This window comes from Zalophus californianus, chromosome 13 (assembly GCF_009762305.2).
Source record: "Zalophus californianus isolate mZalCal1 chromosome 13, mZalCal1.pri.v2, whole genome shotgun sequence".
In the NCBI taxonomy this organism is placed as follows: domain Eukaryota; kingdom Metazoa; phylum Chordata; class Mammalia; order Carnivora; family Otariidae; genus Zalophus; species Zalophus californianus.
The window spans coordinates 86,453,636-86,473,577 of NC_045607.1; the positions used below are offsets into that span (position 1 = coordinate 86,453,636).

A 19,942-nucleotide genomic window follows, 5' to 3' on the forward strand; every position below is an offset into this window, starting at 1 on the left:
TTTCCTTGTTTACCAATTGCTACATTAGAACAAAATCTGGATGGAATTCTGATTTATGTTGTGAATCATGAGTAAATTGATGTAAAACCTCAAAGATGGGTCAGAGCTTATATGATTGTAAGGATGTATTCTTAGAGGGATTTTTTTTTTCTTTACCCACCCCTCATTTTGTTTTGTTTTACCGTTCCCCGCCTCCCTTACAGTAATGAGACAATTAAGGTCTTTTTCTTACATAGAGCTAAAATTTCATTTGGATTCAGTTATCTTTCAGACACTTAAATGTATAGCTCTTTTTGTATTCGTCATTTCTTCTATTGGTGTTTCCGGCTTTCAACCTATTTTGTTCACGGATTAGACGTGGTTTAAAGACGCATTGATTCAATATGGCAGTCTCCGCTCTTCTTACCTGACCTGGTTACTGTTAACTTATATTTTTTATTATTTTATTTCTGTTAGTTTCATTTTATTCTTACTATTCAGGTTGGCTTTTTAAACTTTTCTTGGTGATTCTCCTGTCTTGAATTTTCCTCCTTCATTCCCTGTTACACTAGGCCATTGAAGACGGCAATTTGGAAGAAATGGAAGAGGAGGTACGGCTCAAGAAGCGAAAAAGACGAAGAAATGTGGATAAAGATCCTGCAAAAGAAGACGTGGAGAAGGCCAAGAAGAGAAGAGGCCGCCCTCCAGCTGAGAAACTATCTCCAAATCCCCCCAAACTGACGAAGCAGATGAACGCCATCATCGATACTGTGATAAACTATAAGGACAGGTGAGTGTTTCACTCCTACCCCTTGATCATCTTCACCAAGAGTACAGTTGATACCACAGAGCAAGATTTATGAAGATGTGCGCTGGGGTGTTAAGGCTCTTTCTAGTTATGTTTCACAGCTTTTGCCCCAAAGGTGTCAGCAACCTTGTGCCAGGTTCACAATGGCTGCCGTTGCTATGTCGGATGCTGTTTTACTGGCTGTTATTTGAGATATTTGGAGACAGGAGTTTAGATTACAAAATTAAAGTCTAAGCTGGAGGACAATTCTTAAGGATCTCGGAAATACCATCCTTTTGGTAAGGATTTGGAATGGTAGCGTGAAATTATACTTTTGGGCTGAGTTGTTAGGGAGAGAAGAATCCTAGCATACTTAAGGTAAATATTTCATGTCAAGACTCTGATGAAAAAACCAAACAGATGCTTCGTCAGAAATGCCATTCCTTCTTTCCTTCCAACACACTTGAATGTCTGAGCGCTTGTTTCAAACCCTCTCCTTCGTAATGATGCTACTTAGACAAGGCATTTCAGTAGATGTAACTCGTGTTCGTGGAACTTTTCAGTGTAATGTTGAGAAATCTGTGCCGGGCACTATCATCCCCAGACCTGTGTCGGTCAGCCTGATACAGTAGATAAACTAGTTCGACTGCATTTTGGGTAGTTGTTTTGGTTTCTGCTTGATAATCAATCATGTGATGCAGTTTTCATAGGAAGATCACATCTCGTTCCAATTAAAGAATCGATAGGAAACAGAATTAAACATTGTATTTCTCTGGATGGTATAGTGGCATTGATCAGTTTTTGGTTACTAATCTTTTTTTTTTTTTTTTTACATTAACTAGTGTTGCTCTGTACACCTGGGAGTGTTTAACATGAACAACTAAGTTGTGATTTCAGTTTTTCATTGTGACTTTAGTGCATGTTTTATACCAGGAAGAAAACCTCATTATAAAGGTGAAGTAGTATAAAAAGGAAAATACTTTCCACCCAGAGGTTTCATTGTTAGGTCTTCATTATATCATCCCTAAGGAGTTTCCAGAAGTGGTGGAAGGTGGCAGGAGGGGGTGTGTGTGAAAGAGTCAGGATTTCATGCCCCTGTTTGTGTCCCAGATCTTTTAGGTTCTCTGCTTACTCTTTTTACTTTTTGTTTTTTCTTTTTTTTTTGGTTGGTGGTGTTATTTTTTTTTCAAGTGCATCCCCTTGCATCTTTCGGAAGTGGTGACAAAGAGCAGCCCCATTATATTGGGTTTGGATAAGCTGCTCGTTGACACACGGGAATGACAGCCATCCAAGGAATGAAAATTTGGTCACAAGTCTGTTTCTTTGACCAGAGCGAACGTGCAGATTTCTTTGTAAGCCAAGAGTCCATAACTCTGTCAAGTTTCTCTCTGTCCCCAGCCCTACCAATAGATGTGCCACAGGCAGGAATGGTTTCCAGGAAACCAGCTTGGACAATGATGCCTTATTTGATCAGCCCCTGGTGCAAGGAAAAATAAGTCGGGTCACTCTTGCATACGCCACCAACGCTTTTGCCATTGTCTCAGGAGAGGTAGCATCTGTCACTTTGCCCAGGTGTGCCTTGTTCGTAACCTGCTGAGTGAGTCTAGGGCCCAGGGAACACTGAGACGAGCCAAGAAGAGGTTTAGAAGCTTGGCCTTCTATTCCAGGTGATGGCTCGCTCCTCCTTTAATGGTGTAAAAGAGGTCACCAGCTGGTGGACTACATATTGCCAACAGATTGATTTACTTTATGGTTCATGTTGTTGCGGTGGGAAGGGAGGACAAAAAGCAAGCAAACAAACACATGAAACTGGCGAGATTTTGTATCAACTTCAGGTGTTTTCCATTCTCTCCAAACAACCTAAAGATCGTGCTACATTCTACTCAGGTTTCCCTAAGGTCACAATCGGTGGCAATGGAGACGTGGCCACCCCCTCCCCACGGGCTCTCCTGCTCTGGGGTGCCCCCACTCCCCATCACCTGCTGCCACCCTTCCAGTGTGGGTGGCCAGTGCTGGTGGCCATTGGTCACCCATGCCTTTCCCACCTGGCCCATTCGACTCCTTTATATTACCTGCCGGCTCCATAGCCTTTTGAGTTTATGACTTCCTGAAACACATAGCTGTGGGCTGACCACATTCCTCGAAACCCCCACCAAATGTGAGGTTCCATCCCTTACCCCTGAGCTAAGCACAGCCCGGTAGCTGATGGCACAAGCTCTCGCCGGGGTTCAGCTACCCATGTTTAAGTCTTGAATCCAGCGTTGACTACCTGTGGGGCACTGGGGCACCTTCCTCAACCTCTCTCAGCCTGTTTGCCTCATCCACGAAATGGAAGGATTGACTGTAGCTGCCTTGAGAGGCGTTCTGTGAGTTTGAGGAGTTAATACAGGCCAAGCTGGGTGGAGGCATCTCATTACTAATAATCAGCCTCTCTGACTACTTTTAGCTCATCAGGTGGCTAAATGGAGCTCTGAGCCCTTGAAAGGAAGTGTCCTTGCTGATAGACTTTCCATCCCCCCCCCCCAAAAAAAATAGAAAACACAGTTTCACTGGGACTGATTATTGAGCATGTCTCTGCTTGTATTGTAGGGGGAAAGAATATTTGTATATTTTAGCATGCAGACTTTAAGTACTTTTTTTTTTTTCCTCCCCATTCTCTGGTTTCAGTTACTTATTTAACCCTTGCTTGAAAAGTACCCTCCTAAGGCCCATCCTGCCAGCTTCCACATTTGGGTACATTCTAGGGAGCATGTGCTCGGTCGCTGCTGCGTGTTTCATGGATTGTTCATGTTAGTAATCTAGAAAAAGCACTGATTCTGAATATTTCTGTGTTTTATTTCTCTTACCCAACTTGGTTCTCAAGTAGGAGGCTCTCAAATTAGGCGGGCCTTAATTGGATACATTGTTATATTTTTGTTGGTTTTAGAAAATACTGCTGGGAAATGTACCTACCCCTCCATGTGTTGAGATTTCTGTACCATTAAAGTCAGCTGCTAATATAGTAACTCAGCCTACCTGCGCAAGAAATGCCACCAGTGCTCACCTCCCTCCTATCACCTCAGCCAAATGTTAGGGCTCTGACAGTCATACAGATTAGCGGTGTATTAAATAAGAACTGCCATCTATATTTAACTGATACATAAGAATTAATTAGCTCTCATGAGACGGTTTTTTCAAAGTTCTTGCATGATTCTGGGACAGATGTATCTTTCTTTTTTATAAAGAACTAGGATAATTTAAGCATCTATTTATTCCCTTTGTTTTCAGTGCCAGGCCTTTTCCTTCTTTTTTTTTTTTTTTTGGGGGAGGGTACTTTTTAAAATGTGACCCCAGAGAGCCAGTGATTTTGTGTGATTCACAAATGTAAAATCCTTCTGCGGTAATTGCTATCGGAAGGCAGTACTGGTCAGCTATTACTCGTTCCTAGCTTTTTCTTTTCCCCTAAATTAAGTAGTACTTGTTTTGACTTATATTCATTGTTTTCTGTTTCTGTAGAAGGTTTTTAAAAATACTGTTGTAAGATTATGTAGTATTTAACCTCGGACTCGATTTCTTTAAAAAAGGGATTCATCCTCCTCTGCATGTGTAACCCTTTAAAACTGCCCCAGGGATGAGATCTAGAACAAGGTGGTGAGGGGTAGGGTCTCCCAGAGAGAGCTGTCCCAAGTCGAGAGACGTGGCTTAGAGTTGTTTGGATAAGGCAAAGATTCTAGAGGGATTCAGGGTTTTAGCTCTCCCTGGTCCATCTTCCCACAACCCAGGCGTGTCTCCGACACCACATTGGACAGACCACCATCCAACCTGTGTGTGGACACTCCCAGGGATGAGTCCACTGTGTTAGGGGGCAGTTCAGGACACTGAAGGATACCTCTAAACACAATAGTCATTTCCTATATGAAAATGGACTCAGCCTTCTGTCGTCTAGCTATTCTCCTTGGACCTTCAGCGAGTAAACCTGTTCCTCATTTCAAGAAATGTCCTTTGTGAACAACATATCCACCTCAGGACATTCTCCTTGAGGCTGAAACCCCTCCCTTTGCGCTCTGAGTGATATCTAGATGTTCGCCATTCTGGTCCCCTTTCTTGGGCACATCCTGCTTTCTCAGTGTCCCACTGAACATACGGCACCCAGAATCCCAGAGGTATTCTGATGGCTAAGTACAGGGTGGTTAGCTTCCTTGGGCTGGAAACCAGTATTCTGTTACCATGACTCAAGAGTGTAGTAACGTTTTCCAGCAACTCTGACACAGACTTAACCTTTATGGAACATGGGACTTGTTGAAAAGCTTCCATTCCCCCAAAACATGCAGAAAGCTCTTTTGTCACTCGAAGCTGCCAAGGTTAGCCTTTAAGTAAGCATTTGATTTTTTTTTTTTTTTTTTTTTTTGAACCTTTATCTACTGACTTCATTCTTTCCCCGGTCAGTTCTGTTTAACTGATTCATGTCTCAACTTTCTAGTCTACCATTATAACTTAATTTTTAGGCCTTTAAAAAAAAAAAAATGGTTCCTTGTCTAGGTCTTTTTCTTTTTTTTTTGGTCCACAGAAGATTTGTTATAAGCTGTTGTTGAGAAACTTCTAAAGGGCAAAGGACAGTCTCCTGTGCCCCCTGAAAAACCACTTCAGGTTGACAGGAATATAGTAACCAGTAATACCTAAAGTTGATCAACGGTCTGCGAACTCACATGACGGTGCCATCATGTCATGCACATTCATCTCTCCTTTGTCAAGGCTAAAACCAAGAGATACCACATTTGTGACCTCTCCAGTCTGTCCACCTAGAAACCCCACCGAAAGGATGAAATGAGGTTAGCCTGCCAAGGCTTTATCCAGGAGACCCGCTACTGGTACTCAAATGATGTTATTTATCTTCCCTAAATAGCCCCGTGGCATCTGAATAATTTCTCCTAATTTTTTTTTTTTTTTTTTTTTAACGGAGGGTCCACAGCAAGCATAGCAGCCTCGAGTTTCCTTTTTCATTTTGACATAGGGACACCGGCACTCTTCTCGTCTTCTGACTCCATTTCTATTCTTTGTGATTTCTTAAACATGATGAGAAGCAATCCACACACTCCTTCAGGATGTAATTAGTTTGCAACTGAGACTTGGACTCATTTGAAGTGCCTTTCTATGCTCCGTCGACTCTCCCATTGGTAGCTTTTGTTCAGCATTTATTGTGCCTTGCTTTTCAAATCTGAGCATTGTTCTCATCCCTGAAGAATCTGGAAACAGAAGATGAGGTGGCGTCATCTCCTCACTCCCTGGCCGTTGTTTTGAGGACTGTAGTGCGAGCATTCCAGGAGGACTGGCCCTGCCGTCTGCCAACAGTTGGGACTTCAGGTCCAGCTTTGAGGCTGGAGGGAGGGAAGCAGTGGGCGAGGCAGGAAGTATCTGTCTGGCCAGTCTGATTGGTGGATGAAACCCTGGCCCATGGTGAGAAGTAGGGGCAGGGCTGGTGACCGCTGGGCTCCTTCCTCCCTGACAGTCTTGGGGCTCTGCTGTCCTCCCTGAACAGGAACTGTCCTCTTCTTGCTGTGAATTTTAAGAAGCCTTGGTTGACATGTCTGAGAATGGTGGAAAGCCTCGGCTTGTTCCAAGTTTTAGCTGTCCTCAGTTGTAGAAAATCATTCATTCATCCTGGAAATATGTATGGCATTCCTCCCTTATTTGCAGCCCTGTACTGCGGAATAGGGCCAGAGGGTAAAGAAAAAACGACAAAAACGAAACAAAACAAAAAAACCCTCAAAGTACTTACCCCACTGGCTCACCATACATGTGTTGGAGGACATAGTCTTCCTACCACATGGTCTTCCTTCCAACAGGTGACCGACCAGGGGAATTTAGGGAAGGGAGGGATCACGTGAGCTCATTATAGGAGGACACAATGACGTTATCTCGTGTTTAGGGTCACTTAGGAAGAAAAAAAATGCTATCATTATAAAGACATTTACCCTGGGAAACGAGAGGTACCATTTCATCTTATTCCATTACATTTTAGCACCTTTCCAATACATTTTAACACCTTTCCGCAGAAAGACTGGGTAGACCTCCAACCTTAGGACAAAGTGTCTTCGTTTACCTCCTGTACACCCCAAAGTCACTGGTAGCATTTCCCTCTATTTGAGGAAGGCCGAGCTGCTGTCTTTGAAGGTCTACATCACATCAGTCCATTCTCCAGAAGGGATGGGCTCCCTGTTAAAATGTTGCCTTGTTCCAGGGTTTCCTCTCAAGTGCTTGACCTGAAGTGCATTATTTACGGGGGGGGAGGGGTAGGAAGAGGGGCTCTCCCGCATTGATCACCATCTGGAGGCTTCGATCCAGGGTGGACTATCCATACCACTGTTCCTCCTGCCCCTCCAAAATGGATTTGTAGTAACAGAGATGTTTAAAACCAAACCAAGGGCGCCTGGGTGGCTCAGTCGTTAAGCGTCTGCCCTCGGTTCAGGTCATGATCGCAGGGTCCTGGGATCGAGCCCCGCATCGGGCTCCCTGCTCCACGGGAAGCCTCCTCCTCCCTCTCCCACTCCCCCTGCTTGGGTTCCCTCTCTTGCTGTGCCTCTCTGTCAAATAAATAAATAAAATCTTAAAAAAATAAATAAAACCAAACCAAATCCACATCACTCTATTCTTCCTTGAACTCTTTTTTAATTGTTGTTTTGGTATTTTGTACCCTTTTTCTTCCCACGCCTAAGGTGATCAGATAGCTGGCTTGGGTAGGTCTGTCCCCATGTACTCCTCACCTGAATCATTCAAAATTATTCTGCCAGGATCTCTTTTGTTCTGAGTCTTGCATCCCTTGTGATCTCCAATCTTCATTAGTTTCAGCTCACAGAACCTTGCTCATCGTTCTCCGAATTATTTACATCCTGCTCTATAAACTAAGATAGTATTTCTTGTTGCCACGTTTCTCTTCCTCCATCACTGCAGGTCCTGAGACACTGTGGGCTGTTTGTCCTCTGTGTCCCCGTGGTTACCATAATCACAAACCCAGCGTCCCAAAGGCACAGTAGAAAAAGCATTCCTGACCCCATGCCTTATTCCTGATATGCACTCAGATACCAAGTTCCCTCACCACACGCACGAGCATCTGTCCTGGCCACCCTGGCTTCTGTGTGGCCCCACACGCTTCTGCAGAAGCCCTCCCCGTGGCTGGCCTGACCTGCTGCCTGTGTCCCCTGCCTCCCGTCTGCTCCTCGTCCTGCCTCTCTGGGGTGTGTGTCTGATCCTGGCTCCCTGGTAACGTTGCACGGTTTCCCTTTGCCTACTGGACGATGATGATGATGATGATCCAACTTCTTAGCGTGGGAAAGGTAGTCTTCCATAGTCCGGCCTTGATGACCTTCCCAACTTCGCCTTCCATCATGTCCCTTCCTATTCTCCCTCTTCTTTCAGACATTCCAGCTCATTTTCTTTTTCCCTACCTCTCCTCTCTTCCCGGTGTATGCTTCCCCCCCCCCCCCCCCCGCCATGCCTCGAGCCCTCCTAAGAGCCAGCAGTGGCTCCAGGAAGGGATTTTTCTAGGCAGCCCCAGGTAGGCGCTGCGTGCCAGGGGGTGCTGTCCTCACCTGAAGTAAGGTCTGGATGAGAGGGCAGTTTCTCCTGCAACATCTCACGCCCCGTATCTGCTTTATTTGCCACTGCACAAAGGGACAGTAGTGTAACAGGCTCAGGATGGCTCAACTGAAGCGGCTTCCCTGGAGGCCCGTGGAAGGGCCAGAGACCTCGGGTGGTGGCTCCTGGTCCTTTCCCGTTCCAGGGACTTGCAAAGACTAGAGGGCTGGGAGGCAGAGCCTGCTAGCTGGGTGGTGTCCTCTGGAGTGCCCTCCCTATGCTGGCTGCCTCCACATCGTGTGCTCCAGCTCTCGAGGTAAGTCGTAGGGGCTAGGCTCGGACAGGGACAGGTCACAGCTACTCTGGTGAGGTCACGCCCCTCCCTGCCCCTCCCCAGCCAGTGCTGCCTGACTTGCACTGCTTCTGGGCAGTGGATGGCACCTGAGCCCTAATGCTCCCCTAGAACAGGCGCAGAGGGAAAGGGCATCAGCATAAGAGGCATTGACGTGTTTAAAAGAAGCGGGAAAAGTCTCAGAGACGTGAGGAAATACAGGAAATCGTTTTTTGGGGTTTTCCCCCCATTTCCGGAGAACTGTGTGTTTTTTCCGAGTGTGGTTCCACCCAGAACCTCACGTGGTCTTCCCCCAAATCCCCCGAGTAGGCGAGGCAGGTGGGTGAGCGGGGTGAGGCTTGGAAAAGTGAAATGCCTTCCCCCAAGGTCACCCAACGTGGCAGGAAGAGCTGGGCTGGGACTCGAACCCAGGTCTTCTGACGCCGGTGTTCTTTCTACTCTACCACAGGTGTAACGTGGAGAAGGTGCCCGGTAATTCTCAGTTGGAAATAGAAGGAAACAGGTCAGGATGCGTCTTGTATCCCCTTGTCTCTGAATACAGGTATCCCTTGGCGCAGCACACAGACCGACTCCGAAGGAGCCGGCAGCCCATTTCTCCGCGTGCCCGCCCCCCCCTCCCCGACGGCCCCTGCTCGGGGTGGGGGATGGAGGCGCACGGATCCTCTAAAACATCCTCCAGGGCTTGCGAAGGTGTCTGTGCGCGCTTCAGTTTGGGTGCGCCCGCGTTCTAAGTGCCCTTCCTCCTCCCTGCCGCACCTCGGAGACGCGCTTCTGTCTTAACACCCGCGGGCCTCCTCCCCTGGGGCTGCCTCGGTGTGGAAGCTTCCCGAAGGGCGCCGGTGGCGGTGGCGCCGCGGCAGGGCGCGGGGAAAGGCGCGTGCTGGAGTCAGCGGGCCTTGTGCAGAGCGTCGGCGCCCCGGGTGGGCTGCTGGCCTCCCCTGCACCTCGCCTGCCCCGTGGTCCTGAGCGTCCCGAGCCAGGCCGTTTGACCTTTGTGTGCTTTTGCTTCTGGGGGTGGAAAGCACAAATGCTTTCCGCCTCGAGATTTCGGGAGAAGGAGGTGATGTTGGTCGCGTGGGAGAGGGCGGATGTGCAAGACTTCCCAGGGTTAGGAGCTACTAGTGCTAAACGGAAGACTTTTTTCTTTCAGTCAGCCTGAACTTAAAAAAAAAAAAAAAAAAAGATATACTTGACTATCCCTCTTCCATTTGTGTCGGTTGACCCAGTGACATCGTTTACAGCATTTTTTTCCTCACTAGCGTAGGAACCAGCTTAGGGCGAGGAGGAAGAGGCGTTGAAGCTTCTTTTCCAGAATGAATACCCATCCTCAGTGGCGCATCTAAGGCAATGAAACGTGGGAATGATTTGGGCCTACCCGTGTCTGTGTGGGGATGGGACTGTTGTGCAAGATGGTTGATTTTTTTGTTTTTCTTTTTTGATAATTCCTATTGGTGTTGAGGAAACAGGGTTCAGCCCTGGAAGCCAGACACTCTAACCGTGGTGTTCACTGCGGGGACGTCAAGAATTGTGTTTCGTTCTTGGCATCATGAGACCGAACTCATCTGGATTTACAAATAACTATGACATAAATTATGATTATTACTTTGGCCACTTTAAATAAGGAAGCAACTTGGATAACAGCTTCCACCACCCTACCCCTGCCCATCCCAACATGGAAAGGAGGCTTTATGGTCTAAATGGGGTGACGTGGCTAAACGCCCAACCCGGTAAACAAGGACAGACATAAGCTCCTGCCCCCTTCCATCAAAATGGTCATGTGACCATGAAAAGTGGATGAATCGCAACTTTAAAGAGTATTGCAAGCCTTCCGGGTCATGCCTGGGCTTTTCCTGGAGGTGATAGGGCTGTATGTAGCTGGGATCTGGATACATGTATTTTTACAGAAGACACATTTAAATTATGATTTACAGAGCCACAGCAAGGGGTTTTGAAACTTCCGCTGTCCGGGCTCTGGAGTCTTTCTCGTCCCTTACCTGGCATGTACGCTGCTTTTTTCCATACACCCAAGTTTATGATGTGTGTTGTTCAGAGTTTGTATTAGGATGAACAGAATTTGAGAGTTCTTTTTTTCATGTGTTCAGAAGCACTGGCCGTTTTCTGTGCCAGTCTCTGTGCGAGTACTGAGAATGGGGTAGAAATGAATCCAGTGGAACGCCTTAAAGCGTAGTTGGCAGGAGCTACGAAGGAAGAACACATACCGGGTATGAGTACATCGTGTATGGGGACGGAGGGGAGGGTCGCAAGGCGCGGCGAAGGCATCGGGTCTAATCGTGCACAGAGTGGGGACCCCCAGGTAGACTGCAGGGGTGGAGGACAGGGCAGAGGCACTCAGTCCCCTGTGCATGGGCCACCATGTGTTAGGGAAAAGCGGGACCCTCTACAGACCATGTGGATCCCAGTAGGACTGGACCCCGCAAGGAAGGGAAGGGGGCAAAGCGTGGGACAAGGTGGTGGGTGTGGGGACAGAGGTGGCTTCCCAGACGTGTGACTGACAAGACCCCAGAGCAGACCGGACGGGAGAGAGAACCTACAGATCGCCCGGGGGTCTCTGCTCAGTGAGTGTGGTGCCAGTCACAGGGATGCAGGTGGACGGACAGGGGGCATGTGCGGGTGCCACATGCGTGCACGGCTACCCTGCCTGACATCCGCCCTCCCAGGAAATCCCAATTTCTCTGCATGGCTGTAAACTGCCCTTGAGGTTGGGATTAGGTTGCTGGTATTGACTATCCCTTCAGGACTGGCCAACGAGCTCTTTCAGATGAAATTTATTTTTAGCAATGTTGGCACCAGACGTTGTGTCTTTCTTTAAATAGGGGAGGGAGGCTAGGACTGTGGATCTCGGGCCCGAGCACTTTTGCATATAGTAGCTCTAATTAGACGAGAAAGTCTCATGAAATAGTAGTGTGACCAAGTGGACACACTTGTAGAAAATCTTCGTTGGAGGTGAAGAGCCTTTCTTCCTGCATTGGATACTTGGGGCTCAGCCTCAGGGCCGACAGTTTATCTTACGTAGCTGCAGCCTGGTGAGGTCGTAGCCTCATGCATTGTCTGGGAGGGGGCTCCCCAGACTGGGGTCCTCAAACTCCAGTCCTGTAGCTTCTTGGAGATGCCCCGGTGGTGCAGTTAGAGGCTCTGAGAAGTCTGATCAAAAGTAACCTATGGAGCTTCATTCCACCCAGTGTGTCCCAAACTCCTTCGACCAACAAAACCCCCTTTTCCAGGGAGATCCATTAAAAATCCATTAAGCTTGTGTTCCGTGGAGCACACTTTGGGAAATGCCGACGTGGAGCTCAGGAGTTGCATTTTGTCCAGGGAGAATTTGCTCAGGGAAATGTGGATTTCGGTACTTTATTTTTCCCTCATGACAAATACTACTACTTCTCACGCGTTTAGTAGAAAAGGCTACCTGGACTCCTGGTGACTTGACACTTATTTATGATGCTCCGCCAATTATACCCACATAAAGCAATGGGCAGCCCACAGATAAACTTAGCCTGTCTGCTTTCCAAGGCGCAGAAGGCCTCCTGAGGCTTCCCGGGTCAGTCTGGCCTGGGAAGAGCAGGGTCTCTGCCTCTCAGAGCTGCAGACCAAAACCAGCACAAATGACCTCTCTCTGCGGGAGGAGGAGGAGTCCCAGCTGGATAACAAGGCGGGTTTTCTTACGGGCTGATAGAACCGTCTTTAAAGCCACTCCATAAGCATTTTAATAAAAAACGGATTGCTCTGAAAGATGGCAGTTATTGGGCATATATGTTCTTGCATAGTCATGGGGAAAAATTCTGCCTCCTTCCTTAGAATCACACGTCCTACATCTTCCTTAGGAATTTGCTAAAATAGCAACTCAGGACAGAGCAGCCCTCCGGGGCCCCCTTTAACCCACCCCTCTAACAAAGTGACGCATGGGACTTGAGGCTCAGGTGGAGAGGCATTTGATTTTGTTTGCCTGTGACAGTTTTGTGCTTTTGAGTTTGGTCACATTGCAGCCAAAAGCTTTGAAGTGTTTTTACCATGACGAAGTAGAGACACAGGGTCGGATCCAAGAATGAAATACTCGGGAAGGGAAGGTGCGTCCTTGCCTTTTGAAAGGAGGGCTTTCTCTGAGTGCTGTCCAAGTCTTCAGGATGACATGACCTAGACTGGTGAAGTAGCTGACCAAGGTCACACAGGTGGACAGGTGTGCAGTTAGGATTCGATACTTCTATCTGCTCTTAAGAAATGTCAGGTGAGAAAAAAGGGGAAGCAACCAGACATCCTGGGTCAGTATTTCTAAAAGAGTCAAGGGATAGGTGATAGATCTCAAAGTTTCCTCAAAATGCTTGTCTAAGCAAAGAAATCATATTCTCAGAATCCCACAGGCACCTTTGATTTGTAGTAGTAAGTTTGAGGAGAGAAAGCTGAAGAAATAAATAGGAACTTAACAGTATAGTAGATTCTAATGATTGTGATACATTATAAATTTGATGCAATTATTCTATTTATTTGGCTTTATTATGGTAGAATTAAAAGGTGCCAGTTGGTGAAATGTCGTACGTATGGTGATGTAAATAAAAGTTGGTCATATACCCCTTAGATCTCATTTCCCCAGAAAAAAAATTTGATTAGATTTTTGACTTAGAGCATGTTTTCAAAGAAGGTAACCCAGTAAAAGTGTTTTGAGACCTACTTTATTTATGGATGATGATATGGTTACAAATTACATTAGAGTGTAAATCCTCCTTCTGTTGAATCAGAGTGCGTTGTTGTGAATATTTATTTATGCTTTGGCATATCTCCCTGTGGTCCTTAGTTTATGACTTTTTAAAAACCCAGTTGCAGTTGTACTGCATTTACAGTTTGATATCCTGTGTTATTTTATTTATTTACTTATTTTTACTGAAGGTCCTAACAAGGATTTCTCCCTTCTTCAAGGCATCATCTTTGAATTCGTAATTTCAGACTCTCTAGCATTCTATTGTCCTTTCCCCAGCACACGTTCTGGATGGTTTCAGTTAGTTATTCTAAATAACGCTGTGCTGAACATCATTCATGTATGTATGTGTCTGTTACATGGACGTACTTATATTACACACGTGTTATTGGCCTAGAGTGGATCGCCAAAAATAGAACCACGCAGCAGGGTATAAATCTTTGCTGCTTTTCTTACTGAGCTGACTGAGCCTTTTATCAGCTGCTAACATTGGGGCACTTACCTTGCATTAACCTGATGTAACCTTATTTTTGTTGACACCTCAGGCACGTCCTGTATCTACACTCCTGACACAACCCTTGGGGTGATTTTTACCCACCACCACTTCCACTGCCAAAGGCAAGCTTACCCCAATTGCATTCTGTTTGGCCATAACCTCCCATATTCTTCAGGTTTCCAAGCTTGTTAGGAATTATCAATCAATTATCGATCAATACTCAGTAAGACTCAGGTGAGAGATCTCAGTAGCGAACACGGAGCGCGGGTGCTTCTCACACCTGTTTCGTGCCTAGCTCGGGTCTCTGGGGGCTCTCTGGGGGAAGTGGGGTGCTGCTGTGTTTCAGGTACATTTTTAAGTGGTTTGTATGAAACCTCACCAGAATCTGACCCTGAAAAGCAACAGCATGCTTTCACCTACTGCCCTCCAATGTTGACCCAATTTTTTAAAGTTTTCATCCCAAAAGATTTCCTGTGTTTGATTCCTTATTGTAGTAACTTTTTTTTTTTTGTAAAATCCTTCCAACCCCAAGTGGGTATTCTAAATCATGACATCATTGTTTTGCGTTTTTTGTTTTTTTTTTTTTATGGAGGCAAGATAGGTTTTATTACGTGTATACATAGGTCTTTTTCAGTGTTAGCTAAATTCTTTTTTTCAGAAGTATCCATTATCCATGCTTGTCAACAGATCAGCCTGGGCAGGTGAAAAGAAAATCCTAAAACAAACAAAAACCAAAAACCTCTCACCCAATACCTTATCTTCTTGGTTTGGGTTACAGAAAAGGCAGAATAGCCAGCATTTTAAAGGATTAGGTCTCTTAGCACTTCCGTCTTCTGCCATACCTGAAATGTAATCAAAGGGAAAGCTGGTGTTTCTGTGACATTCTTCATGTGTGCTGTCACCATTTTAGAATCCCAGGAGTACAGATGTGAAAGTTTTGTGTGTCCTTTGGTTTGCAGAAGTAAGGGGAGAGAAGTAGGTTCCCAAACGAAGCCCAGCAAAGTAAACCTCACCTGTGTGCCTGCATATCCATGTGTATGCACACACACATACGAACAGTACATTTGGGGTTTGCAAACCACTGTTCCCACAGTGACACGGGGGGCCCTTCCATCTCACACACCCTGACATTGGGGCCACATGTGTCTGTGTCCATTCACCTCTGTGGGCAGGAACCCCTGGTCTGCTTGGTCGACCAGCACCTGGAAACTCTCTGCAGTGCACACTGTTATTTTATATTTTAGGTTACGCTCCTCCCCCACCCAGGTTGTTCCTTATCAGGGTCACGTTTCCTGTTCTGTGATAGATCTCTGTATGAGATCGATCTGAAGTAACGTACCATCAGTGGAATCCTTTTTTGGGAGCAGGGAAGCAGGTGTCATTTCGGTCATGGAAAGCAGCACTCTTCCAGCGAACAATTTCTACTTCGAGTCCTTAAATTGTACAAGGTGACATAATGGAAAATACCTGGGGAGGGGTAGGTTAAGCATTTCAACAGAAACAGAACACCTTCTGCAAACCATTGTACAATTAGTCCATTGTTCTGGACTTAAAAAAAAAAAAAAAAAACTTTCCAGCCCTGGGGTGAAAAAAAAAAAAAAGCATTTGAAAAGGTATGTTTAAAAAGCCTTTGCTCAGCTTAAGTTTGAAAAAGAAATGCCAAGAATTCAAAACTCTGTCAGGCTGTTTCACTTCCTTTTTCATTTTTTTTTTTACCTTTAATTTAGGGGAAAAAAATAAGTTACTGTAGTGATCTTGGTAGCAAGTGGTTCTACGTTGATGCATTCTTTTTTTTTATTTGAGAGAGAGTGTGCCCACAAGTTGGGGGCAGGAGGTGGGGAGGGGCAGAGGGAGAAGCAGACTCCCTGTTGAACAGGAGCCCGACACGGGGCTCCATCCCAAGACCCTGGGGGTCATGACCTGAGCTGAAGGCAGACGCTTCACTGACCGAGACACCCCAGGCACCCCTACCTCGCTGCATTCTATAGGTCACCTAAAGCTGGATGTCCTCCTGACATTTCTGCCCAAGCTGGTCATCAGAACCACTCCTCCGGCAGGGAGGGGGATGCTCTTGGCCGCATGTAAGATGTTCCCACCCGCTTTGGAAAAGAGGAAATAAAAAAAAAAAAAATGGGTACATAGAAGAATTAAGTTCTGGGCAGGTAGTTTGATAGTAAGAATTTCTTCCCATTTTCATGGAGAATGGGTTCTTGAAGTATGGTTGGGGGCATGGAGGCTGGAAATGACTAAGCAAGTGGGGGTTGACCACAGTCTTCACGGGCACACAAGAAAGAAGCTGTTGTGACGAGAAGAGTCAGGTCATCAGTATAGACTGGGTTTGTAGGGCATGAGCAGAGGAGGGCTTTGGAAGCCAAACCGAGATGTCTGTATGATGATCGCACCAGCAAACCACAAGAGGTCTTTTCCAGTAGCTTCCAGGTCTTCTGTTTGCCTCTGTCCTCAGGGAGACGGGAGAAAGGCAGCAGGACAGGAATATTGAGTCGAGTAAGCCCTTAGTTTTTAAACAGTATCAACAAAATTTTGTCTTACTTTCTGAGTCTCAGAATGTTCAGCTCTCTCCTTTATGAGCACAGATAATTCTGGACCTGTCTCGTCACAGGGTCTGGAATTGCCACAACCCGACTAAAGGCAGGGACATCGGACCAGGATTGTTTGGGCCATTTTGCCCCCATTCGGAAGCGCTTTATCACATTCTTGGTGAAAACAGCTTATTTCTTATTTCACCGGTAGCACAGTTGAAACCGAGACTCTGTCCGTCACAGGTGTACAAAGCACAGATGTCCTTGTAATCCATCAAATAGAAAAATGACACCATCTGTTGGCAATGTACAAAATGACAGCGTGAAGATGTCACTGAGGGTCAGGTGTTCAATCTGAGATTACAAAGAGGTCTGACTTCCTGATTGTCGAGAAAACAGGGATAGAAATAGAAAAACTGATACCTGTAAATTGCCTTCCAGATACTCCTTTTCAAGCAGGTAAAATGTTTGTGTATATAAATCTCAGAATGCTAGGAAAAGAGACAAAGCAGAAATTGTGGCCCTATGGTGAAGGTGATAGTAAATAAACCAGTTGTTGTCACATACTCTGGTATAATTTATGGAGGTACAAATGCATCTATCAGCCCGGAAAAGGGGGGTAGCGGTGGCCATAGGGTGGGGGACGCTCCTTGGTTCTTCCCACGGTAACCGAAAAATCCAATTCCCTATTAAACTGCACTGTTCTTAAACCCCTTGTGTGTGTCCCCGATTTTCATATTTATGAGGCTCCTATATGTATTAAAAAAATAAAGCCAAGACCCAGCATAACAGAAAAACTCGCCCATTCCTTTGACAGAGGATTTTCGGTTAATTTATGCAGGCCCCTATGCTCTTCAGCATTTTCCCCACTGGTTGCTAAGCAACCATTTGAGTTACTGCGCATGCCTTTTTTATGATAACTGTCATTATGAATATTTTTTAATTATACAACTGGGACTATGGATTAAAACAGCATATTGTCCCTCATTCTTAGCCACAGCTTCTAGCGTGCTTGCACGCTCCTGGACTCACCTTCCAGAATTTACATGGCAGGGATTTAGGCTTTTTTTTTTTTTTTTTTTTTTTTTTTTGGTAGGTGTGCCTTCACAAAGGAAGTAGAGACTGCATCGTAAGGGAAGGGAGATTTTTGTGAAAAATGACTCCACCATACCTCACAGGCTGCCATGGATCTGGATAGGCCAAATCAGATGTTAGAATCCTGAACCTAATGAATATCTGTTCCTGTAACCGTGCCTGCTTCCAATACTCTAAGTGATGTTAAAAGCTTACAATGCTTTAGAGACTGGTTTTCAAAGTTATAAGTCGCGAAGCATTTGCTGCTATTAAATGTGCTTTCAAATAAAGCTACCATGGGTTTGAGGGAGGGTACCGCACTAATCCCAGATACACGAGGCAACTGCACTAATAAGTTAGTTTTTTCCTGCCCAAGTGGCTCCGTACGCACACGAGTGCAGTTAGGCGATCTGAAGGGGTTCCTCTGGCAAATACTAATAAAGGTACGCATGGTTCACAGCGTGTAAAATACTCTAAAAGGAATCGGAAAAGAAAGACACACAAAGGCTTTTCATTTGAGTTTCCGGAGTATATTCTAACATACTACTTTCTAAATATACAGGGAGTTTGAAGACAAAGGAATATGGAAATAAAGCCATTGTGTTTGGTTTTTTTTTTTTTTTTTACCAACTCAATTATTCATTTAAAAATGGAATTGTTGGTTGAATAGGACGTTTTAAGGATTTCTATCAAAAAACAGAGCCACGTTCACTCCGAAGGAGGAACTCACAGTGGACTTGCCGTATTCTGTGCGTGACAGACGTGGGGCTCTAATGGCATTTTAACGTGATTTCGGAGTTAGCGCAGGGAGCATTCATCTCCAGTACACTTGTGGGATTTTTCTTGATTTAAAGGGCCCCGCGTCTGTAGGCCGGGGGATGCCGTTTGCTTTTTGGATATTTTCTGACATAAACGCCTTCCTTGGTAACATATGACTGGATCTGTGTCTGTCTGTTTCTCCCACCCTTACAGTTCAGGGCGGCAGCTCAGTGAAGTCTTCATTCAGTTACCTTCAAGGAAAGAATTGCCAGAATATTATGAATTAATTAGGAAGCCGGTGGATTTCAAAAAAATAAAGGTAGATATTTTGTTTACGCACTTGATAAAAAAAAAGGGGGGGGGGTGAAGCCGTTGAAATGACGACACTCAGGACTGGGCAGTGGCGTCCTGCCCGAGCACCATGGACAACCCCTCCGCCCGCCATCTAGGGCTCGTCACCAAAATGGCGGGGAGATCCTTGGGCCTTTCCGTGTATTTAGTTATGTGGAGAGCTCATAATGTAACCTACTGCGTTTTATTTAAGAAGTTTCAGACTCCTCCCCCCATCCTTTTGCTGTTCTTCTGTCCCATGCTGTGCTGCTCCTTCCCCTACCTGCGGGAGGGTGGGCTCTCTGAATGGTGCCCCCTGGAGTTGTTGACTCCCATATCCCCGGCAGCGCTATCTGCTGTGAAGACAAAGGGAACATCAAATCAGGCTTTTTCTTTTTTCTTTTTCTTTTTCTTTTTCCTTTTTACCAAGTAATGATTATTTGCCCCCCCTCCCCCCCCCGTTCTTTCCTCTGTTTTATCCAAAATTTGCATTAGGAAAGAATTCGTAATCACAAGTACCGGAGCCTGGGTGACCTGGAGAAGGATGTCATGCTTCTCTGCCACAATGCTCAGACGTTCAACTTGGAGGGATCCCAGGTATGTCTTCAGTTGTTTGAACAAATGTAGAACCTAACCTGTGCTTCTGCACTTTTAAGTGATTCCATTTTTCTGCTGTTGGAATCATTGCCTCTCCCCCAGGCGAGAATCAAAAATAAGAAAAGCCTCCGTCGTATGCTAGCGTGTAAGTAAATTGAGGCTTTGGCACTTCCAAATTAAGGCCAGCCTCTGGACCAGAGCTGTGCTAGCGCTAGCTCCTATTTGTGCTTTCCTTCAAGGCTTGGCTTCTAATTAGAGGAGGAATTCCAGGAAGGCACTTAGCGTAATGCTTAAAGGCTAGAAGTACAGTTTTTGCTTTTGTCGAGACTGTGTATTTGATTATATTCACCTTCGTTTTTCTGACCGTAACCTTGCATCAGGAAGTGAAACTACTGTGATTTAAAGCCAAACAAAACAAAATATACCTCTAGAGAAAAAAAGACCTGCTATCTCTTAATTGCTTACAGAAAATGCTTACCGAGCCAACTGTAATAAAGAACTCCCCTTGTCTGCTGGGCATAAGTGACACTCAATTGATGAGAATGGGAGGGTACTCTCACTTCAGGTACACCCGAGTTCCAGGCCCCTTTTGTAGGCACCCCTTTTTGCCCCGTCTGTATTTCCAGTCCAATGCTCTTGTGTCATGAAGAAGGAAGGAGAGGTCCATGTGTCTGCCACCCAGTATCAATGTCAAGCCACCAATAAGTTCCTTAAGCTTCTCTCCGGATCTTACTTTATTTCCCCACCCTCCTGTCCATTCCAGTCGTTA

At 45.8% G+C, this 19,942-nt stretch overlaps 1 protein-coding gene across 6 annotated transcripts in view; it reads left to right on the plus strand.

Moving 5' to 3' along the window:
* The window catches only part of SMARCA2 (SWI/SNF related, matrix associated, actin dependent regulator of chromatin, subfamily a, member 2), a 177,221-nt gene that overhangs the window by 138,796 nt on the left and 18,483 nt on the right, over positions 1 to 19,942 (plus strand). For 5 of the 6 annotated variants that reach the window (XM_027614886.2, XM_027614889.2, XM_027614890.2 and 2 more), the window contains exons 28-31: positions 552 to 769; positions 9,118 to 9,171; positions 18,460 to 18,565; positions 19,072 to 19,173. In XM_027614886.2, the coding sequence (XP_027470687.2) occupies positions 552 to 769; positions 9,118 to 9,171; positions 18,460 to 18,565; positions 19,072 to 19,173 (480 nt within the window). The remainder of the gene's footprint in view (positions 1 to 551; positions 770 to 9,117; positions 9,172 to 18,459; positions 18,566 to 19,071; positions 19,174 to 19,942) is intronic. The other variant, XM_027614891.2, reaches the window with a different exon arrangement.